The 10,809-nt window shown below is 38.6% G+C and overlaps 1 protein-coding gene across 2 annotated transcripts in view; it reads left to right on the forward strand.

Annotated features, from left to right (window-relative positions):
* The window catches only part of SLC12A1 (solute carrier family 12 (sodium/potassium/chloride transporter), member 1), a 139,070-nt gene that overhangs the window by 65,946 nt on the left and 62,315 nt on the right, over positions 1–10,809 (forward strand). For both annotated transcript variants that reach the window (XM_006895292.1, XM_006895293.1), the window contains exons 15-16: positions 1,747–1,846; positions 2,997–3,108. In XM_006895292.1, the coding sequence (XP_006895354.1) occupies positions 1,747–1,846; positions 2,997–3,108 (212 nt within the window). The remainder of the gene's footprint in view (positions 1–1,746; positions 1,847–2,996; positions 3,109–10,809) is intronic.

Here is a 10,809-nt window from a genome sequence, read left to right on the forward strand (position 1 = left end):
ATAGAAAGAAAAAAAAAGAAAAATATCAATAAAACAAAGGTCCTTGCCACAGGACCAGCAGTCAACATTATGATAGGAGGAGAAAGGACTGAAGTTGCTAATGATTTCATTATCCTTGGATCAACAATTAATACTCTTGGTACCAGCAGTCAGGAGATCTAGAGATATATTGCACCAGGCAAGTCCACTGTAAGGGATCTTTTCAGAATGCTGAAGAGCAATGATGTCAATTTAAAGACTAATGTGCACCTAAGTCAGGATATGGTCTTCTCAGTTATCTGCTATGCATTGCAGAGCTGGAAAATGAATAAGAATGACAGAGAAAGCATCAATACCTTTGAGTCGTAGTGCTAGAGAAGAGTACTGAATGTCCCACAGACTGCTAGAAGAGTAAACAGGTAAGTCTTGGAGAGAGTGTAGCCAGAGTGCTCCTTGATGACAAAGATGGTGAAGCTTCTGCTTTCATACTTTGGACATATAGCTAGATGAAGCAATTTACTGGAGAGGTGCAACATGCTTGAAAAGATGGGGGTCAGTGAAGGAGAAGAAGACCACTTATGAGAAGGATTGACAACATGACTTCAGCAATGGGTTTGAGTGTTTCAGAAATTGCAAGGATGGCACAAGATAGGGCAGAGTTTGTTCATAGAGTTACTATGAGTCATACTCAAATTAACAGCACCTAATGACCACCACCTATGATCAACTGGTATGTGACAAGGACACAAAACCTATCAACTGGGAAACAACAAGCAAGATCCACATCTTGTACCATCAGAGACCTAGGGGGTAAAACCCCAAAACATAAAGATTATGGGATTTTTAGTTTTTATAATGTCAAACTTATCAATTTTCTTCCTTTATGACTTCTCTAACCCAAAATACAAAAATTTTCTATTTCTTTCAGAAGCTTGAACGATTTAGGCTTTACATTTAGGACTATAGTCAATTCTGAGATTTTTTTTTTACTATGGTATGAGGTATGATTTAAGACTTATTTTATGAAAATAAAACTTTTATTTTATACAGGTTTACTTATAAAACTCATATATATTTTTTTTTACACCGAATCTTTCCCCTTTCCTTTACCCACCGCTCCCTTCACTCATCAAATTGTGTGACCCTACGATTAACCAGTTGCTCCCTGTCCCCATCTTCACCTTCTACTTCCCCTCCCCTCCTTGGAAAGGTAGAGGGACAACGAAAGAGAGGAGGTGCCTCAATCAGGTGGGTTGGCACAGTGACTGAAGCCATGGGCTTGACTATGTCAGAAATTGTGAAGCTGGCGGCACAGGATAGGACAGGGTTCAGATCTGTTTATAGGGTTGCCATGAGTCATGATCAGCTTGATGATATCTAACAACATTCAAAGTTTATTTTCAATTTCCATTTAAGAACTGGTAAAGAGCCTTTTAATTTATTAACAGGTTGACCTCTTTCCCAATTCTATCTGTATGTTCCACAGATCTCCACCATCAAGCAGCTTTTGATAGAAGATTTCTAAGGCTTCTGCTTCCCAGTCTGGCATGTAGCTGGAAAGAAGCTTCCTTTCTAAGGTTTCACAGGGTTTGTAGGAAGACATGATGCTCTTCATAGGAAATGCTAGGTTATAGGGTCTCTAACTTAGGTGCTCTACCAATAACACAACTGGGGAAAATTCAAGAACAGAATGACTTGTAAAAACTACTCACTCTATCCAGAGGAAAGGTTAATGCTTTTTATGCCAATTTCTTCTTACATCTACAGATGTGAATTGGGGCTCCTCCACGCAGGCTCTTTCCTATGTGAGTGCTTTAGATAATGCCCTGGAACTAACCACTGTGGAAGATCATGTGAAAAATTTCAGGTAATGTTGCTTTTCAGGAAACCTGAATCAATGCCCACATTAGATGTAACTGTTTTTTACGGGAGACAAAAACTAGTAGCATGCTTTATGGAAATATCCTAAAAATCAATAATCACACCAATCTGCCACATTTTTATGACAGCACTTCCTATTTCTTCCCTTCAACTCTGAGCTATGCCAGCCTCCAACAATAGTGACTCATCATGCCAGCTGTCACTTCCTACCTAAGAAAGAAAGGAATGGCCTAATGACATGATTTCAGAGAGAAGTTCCCCAAACCCCACACACTTTAATCACTGGAGCGCGCTTAATTCCACTTAAGTAGGATTTTGTGGGTTACTGAATTTTTTAGCAAAGGTAACACATTAAGCTCTTTAATAGCTATGTTTTATTAGAATGGAATCTCAAAAGACAAGCTTGCAAGAAGGATGCCAAACAATGTGAAAATATTGATGTTAGAAAGAAACAAAGCTGGGTTAGGAATTTCAGCTACCATGTTATCCAGAGGGAGCGTTGTTGCCCTAGTGGTAATAAGTTGTGTTAAAATCCCAAAGACGAGCAGTTCAAATGCACCTACGGTTCCATGGGGAAAGGTTGGGCAATCTCCTTCTGTGCTATTTACTGACTGGAAACCTGCTGAAGGGTCAGCTAAGGGATAGTTCCGACTTGATAGTACACAGCAACAATATGATGTTCAGAGGGTAATCCCAATTGAAATGGTTGGACACGATAACTTCAAGAATGGACACAAACACACAAATGACACAGGACAGCACAAGGTTTTATCTTTTTATATTAAGGTTGTCATGAGTTGGATCCAACTCAAAGAGTAGTTAACAAGTATTCAGAGGCAAAAAGAGAAAGAAACTCAAGCCTAAGTTTGTTTTGTTCTTTAGTGGTACTGTTTTGTTGCATTTTGTTTGTTTGTTTGTGTTTTACTTTACCCTTTTATTGTCATTGAGAATACAAAGGTAGCACCATGAACAGGCAAGATGACTGAAAAATTATGATGGGACCTAATGAATAATTAGGAAAGCAGACGTCCCTTTTCACCAAGACTCCCATTGCTATTGATTACATTCGGGGTGGTTCTGGGTGCACAGGCTTCTTACAATGGCTAATTCACACACTTTCATTTTTTCATTTCCAGACCTCAGTGCATTGTCTTAACAGGGACACCCATGACAAGACCTGCTCTCTTGGACATAACTCATGCCTTTACCAAGAACAGTGGCCTTTGCATCTGCTGTGAAGTCTTTGTGGTAAGAGCCACTTCACCCAAGGAAGGGACTTTGTTCTCCCTGCTCACCTTGGGTTGTTTTCTTTGATTAAAGCAAGTATATGCATTCAGAGGAAAAGGGGATTTGGGCAAGAGCCCTTCTCTTTGATTCACAGAGTAAGGATTAGCAAATCCGTGATCATGAATTTAAACAGCTGGATGAAATGCACTTCAGATTTCATAGGAGACCAACTAAGAGTGATAAATATTTTCAAATGATGACTTTTGAGTCAAGAAAAAGAGAACTGGCTGAGAAATAAAATGAAGGCATTTGGGATGATAGCTGAAAGTAGAAATAGAAAAGAATTGAATGAGCAGGATAAAGAACTATTAAATAGATTAATTTATGAGAAAGCTAGCCATAATGGCCTTAAATGATAGCCCATAGAATTTAGATTAAATGTTTGGGTAAACTTGATGACATTACAGATGTCTAGGGAATTAAGCCAAGTTTCCATGCCATAGATAAACATTCAAAGCTGAATTACTTTCTTTTTGTTCAAGAAGTATGTGGTGAACTAAAAATAACTTGCTGAGATAAACATTCAAAGATGAATTAGTTTCTTTTTGTTCAAGAAGTAATATGTGGTGAACTAAGAATAACTTGCTGGTGATTTTCCTAGAAAGTATTCAAAGTTGGTGCTGAGCTTTAACATTAAGTATTGATTAGTCTATAAATTGGGGAGAAAGCCTTAAACTTCCAGTAAAATAACAAAATCAATGTTTTCCTAAACAGCCTACCTCTAATTCCTTTCATCACACCACATAAACACAAAGCACACATACACATGCACACACTCCACTTAAAATTTACAGACTTTTAAATGTATTTTTACAGAACTTAACCTATTCTTTGAAGGATAATCCTCATAAAATGTTAGTGATAGAGAAAAGTCCTGTTCTTTATAGAGTGGGAGTCAGGAAAAAGAAATTCTTGCACAGGATCATATGACAAGGAAGTGGGAGAGTCAGAATTTCAAGCCAAGTGACTTGCCTGGGCTCTGTATTGTGCCAAGAGAGCACCTTAGCAGACCTATGTCCTTGGGAGCACTTTTAGAATCCTTAGATTGTTGTTGATAGCTGTCAATGAGACCCTAGGTCATGGTGACCTGCTGCACAAACAAATCCCTGCCTTATACCATCCCTATGTTTGGTTATAGACTTGAGCTATTGTGATTCAGATGGTTTTCATTAGCTGAGTTTTAGAAGTAGATCACCAGGTTTCTTTGTCTACTCTGCCTTAGTCTAGAAGATTGCTAAAATCTATTCAGCACCATAACAACATGCAAACCTCTATTATAAGCATTGGCTCAGAAGTGAACCCAAGTGTCTTGCATAGGTGGCAAGAATTCCACCACTGAAGTATCAATGCCCTCTCTAGAACTAGAAACCACTAGCTCAACCCTTCTGATATGTGCCGAAGAACAGAGCAGTTAGGAAGTCATATGATCCTGGTGTTAGTCAACTGTGCCATAATGTAGGAGGTTAATTTCCCACAAGTTACCATGACCAGCATTCAAACATCTTTTACACTCCAGATTCTCTATATAGAGGCTCTTGGTCATAGTTTCTTTCCTCTCAGTGCTTATATGATAGTAGCACAAACAATAAAACGAAATGTAATTATCCAATGAGGCGGTAGAGGAAATCCTACTGACTACATGAGATTGACAGGCTAAGTAATGACCAACTGTGGCTCCAGAGGATTTTTAAAAAATCTTATCAAAAACCTTGCTCCCATATTATCAACTTTAGTGCCCTGGATAAGTGGATTTCATTTTGGCCAATATAGTATAGGCCAATATAAGAGCCAGTTTCGGTGGAATAAGCAGTTTGGGGTGTTTTTCTTCTCCAGCAATTTAGAGAAAACTTAGTTTAGCAGGCAATAAAAAATCGTTAAGACAGGAGAAATGAACTAGCAGTATAAACAGTCATATATTGGCAAAGGAGAAAAGTCTATCTTTAGAGGCGAGACAGCACTTTTAATTAACCCTTTGCTGCTTAAACAATAATAAAAATGATATGATTCTGGAATATTATTTCATTTGAAGCAGATATCTAAGTCTTTGCCTCCAACAGCCCTGTTGTTTACCACGTGCATTCTACACTGCTGTGATAATCTCTCAGAGTAAAAGAGCCCAAGAGTCTTGTTCCCAGGGGCCAATGATCTTATGGGAACAGAAGAGAGTTTCTGCATCAGTTAATGACTTTCCAGTTAGTTACTTTTTTGTGAGCTCCTGGGTTTACAGATGCTGTCAGTCATTTCTGGCTCCAGACTCAGTCATCAATCATCTTTGCAAAGAAACAGATGGGAGTGGGGTTGGGAGAGGGAGGAGAAAAGGAGATTGACATACCAGAAGAAAATTGTATCCAAAAGCAGAATGCCTGATGATGAGGCCAACCTTATGGGAAAATATTAACTAGTACTGATGTTGTTGATAGAATATCAATTTCATTTTTATTTCTAGGAAGCTGGTGCTTCTGAAACCATTTCTTAGACAATGTTTTACCACCAGTTAGCCATGCATCCCTTACTGTTGTTGTTAATGTTGTAGGTGTAACTGACTCAGTTCCCATTCATAGAAACCCTATGTCCAACAAAATAAAACACTGGTCCTGCACCATCCTCACAATTGTCACTTTGCTTGAGCTCATTGTTCCTGCCACTGCATAAATTCATCTCATTGAGAAGCTTCCTCTTTTTATTAACCCTCTGCATTACCAAGCATGCTGTCATTTTCCAGATCCTACTGCTTTCTAATAATATGACCAAAGTCTCATCATCTTCACTTGTAAGGAGTATTGTGGTTGTACTTCTTCCAAGACAGATTTCTTAACCTTTCTGAATTTCAGGGTAATTCAACATTCTTTGCCAACACTATATTCAAATGTATCAGTTCTTAGCTTTCCTTTTTCATTGTCCAGCTCTCATATTCATATAAGCAATTGACAACACCATGATTTGAGTTAGATGTATCTTAATCCTCAAAGAGACATATTTGTTCTTTATCAGTTTCAAGAGGTCTTTTGCACAGTGTCATTTTTCCAAAAAGAACTGGTCGACACTGAACCATTTTAGGAAGTAGTATATGATCAAAAATAGTACTTCAGGAAGAAGTTCAAGTTACATTGGCAAAAGATTAAGCCCTAGGAACTCATGGAATACAAATTGGCATATTTCAACAAACAGATGCAGCTATAGACATGCTCACTAGTCTATGCCAAGAAATTTTGAAGGCAACTACTTGGCCAAGTGAATGGATGAGATCCATATTTGTTCACACTCCAAAGAAATAGTAGATCCAACAGAATGTGGAAATTATCTAACATTAATATCACATGCAAATAAAATATTCTTTAAAATTATTCAAAAACAACTAGAAAAGCTCATCAGCAGTGAACTTCCAGAAATTCAAGCTGGACTCAGAAGAGGTCATGCAATGAGGGTTATCACTGCTGATGTCAGATGGATCCTGGCTAAAAGCAGAGACTATCAGAAAGATGTTCATATGTTTTATTAACTGTACAAAGGCAATTGTCTGTGTAGATAATAACAAATAATATCTAACTTTGGAAGAATTGTCCTCATGTGAAACCTTACGTAGACCAAGAAGCAGTTGTCTGAAAAGAATAAAGGGACACAGCATGGTTTAAAATCAGGAAAGGTGTGTGTCAGGTTAAAATTCTTTCTTCATACCTATTCAGTCTGTATGCTGGTCAAATCACCTGAGAAGATAGGCTACATGAAGAAAAATGTAGCATCAAAATTGGAGGAAGGGTGATCACTAACCTGCATTATGCAGGAGACAAAACCTTGATTGGAGAAGGTAACAAAGACTTGAAGCACTTCCTGCAGAAGATCAAAGGCTAAAGCCTTCAATATGGAACATCTCAACATCAAGAAAACAAAAATCCTCATCACTGGACCAATGGACAACATCATGATATGTGGAGAAAAGATTTAAACTATCAATGATTTCATTTGGATCTACACTCAACACCTCTAGTAGTATATGTCAACAAATCAAAAGACAAGCTGCACGGGGGAAATCTCCTGTCAAATCTCCAAAGTATTAAAGAGCAGTGATAGTAGTTTAAGAACCATGTACTGGATTTAAGCCATAGTTTTTCTAATTGCTTCCTATATGCATCTGAAAGGTGGCCAGTGAGTAAGAATGACAGAAGAAGAATCAATGTCTTTAGTTTGTGGTATTAGAGATCATCCAATAATCCATGGACTGCCAAAATAGCAAACAAGTCTGTCTTAGAGGATGTGCAACCATGGTTCTCCTTAGAGGAAAGGATGGTGAAACTTTGTCTCACATACTTTGGGCATGATGGCAAGGATGTCAGTCCTTGGAAAAAGACATTATGCTTGGAGGGATCAACACAATGACTGTTACAGCAGAAAGGTGAGGATGGTGAGAGAGAGGCCAAGCTTCCAATCTGTTGTTCATGGTGTAGCTATGAGGCATAGTTGACTTGACAGTACATACAACAGCATGGCTCACTATTCTCAGTTATAAAAATAGGAATATAATTAGCACTTATGTCACAAGGCTGTCATGAGGATAGAATAGAAAATATTTTCCAGTGTTCAGTTCAGTGTCTGACACAAAGAAAATACTTGATTAATTTTAGCTGCTACTGTTCATAGTATTACCATTATTACAGTTATTCTACTATAGCCATCATTTTCATTCCAAAAAATACATCAATTTAAAAAATCCTAAAACACCTTCTTAGAAAATTGGGTGCAGACCCTGGATACTTTCTAGGTATCCAACAGTTTTATCATGATGAAACAAACAGATATACACTGATATCAGATGTTGTTGCTGTTAAGTACCATCGAGTCACCTGTGACTCATCAGGGCCCTATCCACAACAGCTCTGAACTCTGCTCTATCCTGAGCCAATCCGTCTCTGACACACCTGCACCACATATCCCAGTCACTGTGTTAATTCATCTCATTCGGGATATACACTGATTAATCATGCCTGACTAATCAAAGCAAGGCAAGCTCTGTGCTTTGTCCCTGGTGGTGGCTTCCTTTATTGAAGCACTATCCTTAAGTGCTGTTATACCACCAGGAAGGAGCTCCCCACCAGTTCAATGCTGGTGAGTAGCTAGAAGCACTTGGCCACAGCTGCCATTCCTTGCAACTTTTATTTTAAACAACGGGGAATCACATGAGGTTACTATGAATCAGAATTGACTCACCAGCAACTAAAAATAAAACTGAGATCATGGTCCTCAAAGCAATTGTTGAAATTGAAATTAAGAGAGTTATTCTATTTGCTGAGTTCTGACACCCACACTGACACTTTATGCTACCTCTTTTTTTTTGTCATATTATTCTTTTTTTAATGGACATTTTAATGAACGTTTACAGAGACTTTGGATATCTATTCATTCACTGTTGCACATTTTCCTGCCTCCCCACCCCTCCCCCAGTTCACGTATTTCTTTGAAAAGAAAAATAAAATTCTTTCATTGTTATACAATCCTCCCTCTCCCCACCCCGGTTCCTGGTCCCTAGTCCACTTTACTATGCAGCTCTTATTCTGGACTCTTGTCTTGAATATAATACCTAATCACATATTCCTTTTAAACAGTTCTCTCCCTCATTTGTTTCAATGCAGTATACAACTTGCACACCTAGGGAGCTATGGTGGCCTAGTGGCAGGAAGCTGTGCTGCAATCCTGAAGGCATGTGGTTTGAATCCACCAGATGCTCCACTGGAGAAGAAGGGGCAATCTCTTCCTGCACCAGTAGGATATGATTTCACGGTAGAAGAGAACAAAAAAACCACAAAACAAACCTTGCACATCAGCTGGGCAATTTCCTATACACATTTCCTAGGTATCCAGTCTAAACATTTCAGATAAAAGACTCTTCATTAGGACAAATCTGGAGATCCTTTGAAAGGAATCCAGTTTGTTAACTTTGGTAAATTTTAGGAACTGTTTACTTTTCTCCTTCAAACTGCCATTTGTTATTATTATGTGCTGTCAGGTTGCCTGCAACTCATAACGACCCTATGTACAACAGCCCTAAACCCCCTGCTCTATCCCTTGCCAATCTTGTCTCTAATGCGCCTATCCCCATTACCCCAATGACTGAATCAACCCATTTCATTGAGGGTTTTCCTCTCCTATACTTCCCTCCACCCTCCTAAGCATGACATCCCTCTCCAAGGATTGATCTTGCCTTGCAGCATGTCCAAAGTATGTCAGATAAAGCTTCAGAATCCTTGACTACAAGGAGCAGCCAGCCTGGCTTCACCCTCTCCAGGACGAACTTGTTTGTTCTCCTAGCAGTCCATGGTATATTCAATACTCTACTCCAACACCACAGCTCAAAGGCATCAAACTCTCCTTCTATCACCCCTAGTCATTGTCCAGTTTTCTGATGCATAACAAGTAATTGCAAAGACCATGGCCTATATCAGGCACACCTTAGTCTCCAGTCTTACATCATTGCTCTTCAGTAATTTGGAGAGATCTCTGACAGGAAACTTTTCCAATTCGTCTTTTAATTTCCTGGCTGCTGGTACCAAGAGGGTTGATTGTAGAGCTAAGCAAACTGAAGCTGTGAACAATCTCAATCTCTTCACTATTTACCATTATGCTGCCAATTGGCCCAGTGGTGAGAATCTTTATTTTCTTGATGTTGAGCTTCAATCCATATTGAAGGCTGCAGTCCTTGACCTTCTGCATACAATATACAAATCACTGATTTATTATCAATGTACAAAACAGACTTACATTCCAAGAAGACTTTGTATCTAACCCATAACTTTGTTCTTTTTAAAAGTCTCATTCCTATCACCATAGGTAGTAGACTGGAGGAAGTGGAACTCCACATTCCAGTTGTTGTTTTTGTTGTTAGGTGCTGTTGAGTCAAGTATAATCCATAGCAGCCCTGTGAACAACAGATCTGAACCCTGTCTTCTACTGTGCCATCCTCATCATCTCTGATACACTTGAGCCCATTGTTGCAGACACTGTGCCTACTTATCTCATTAAGGGTCTTTCTCTATTCCATTGAGCCTCTACCTTTCCAAACATGAGTCTCTCTCCAAAGAATAGCCTCTCCTAGCAACACAGCCAAAGTATGTGGGATAAAGCTTTGTCATCCTTGACTCCAAGAAGCATTCTGGCCACACCCTCTGCAAGCCACATTAGTCCTTCATATTTCCAAGTATATAGCCTAATTCAATGAGTTCAGCAAGAGGTAGGCTAAACGAAGAGTTGTAAACTGCAATAAGCAGTTCTATCTTACATGTGTACAGTGGTGTAAATAAGCCACTACTTTTTTTTTGTCAGTTTCTCCACTTACTCATAGTAGATGTGCAGATAATAAAGTAAATCATTGCATATGACTTATTTGTATTTCACTGACTACTTGCATGCATCTAGTTTTTAAAAGCCCATGGGGTCTTATCAGACACATCTTTCACATGTGAGAAGATATCATGCTTCTACGGCTGTGTACTCATATACTTTTCAGTTTACATGAAAGAGCAAGTTATGTATGTATGTATTTATTAAGCAAGTTAAAAACAGAAATACTTTTTTTTTTAAGTTTTTATTGTTGCAAGCAGAAGGATTTTAGATTTTGTTGAAAGCAGCCACGTCCATGGACTGCACATAGTCTTCAAAAGCAGTTATTTGTTC

Source organism: Elephantulus edwardii, unplaced genomic scaffold (genome assembly GCF_000299155.1).
Source record: "Elephantulus edwardii isolate Elephantulus edwardi_28Jun2011 unplaced genomic scaffold, EleEdw1.0 scaffold00164, whole genome shotgun sequence".
Taxonomy (NCBI): Eukaryota; Metazoa; Chordata; class Mammalia; order Macroscelidea; family Macroscelididae; genus Elephantulus; species Elephantulus edwardii.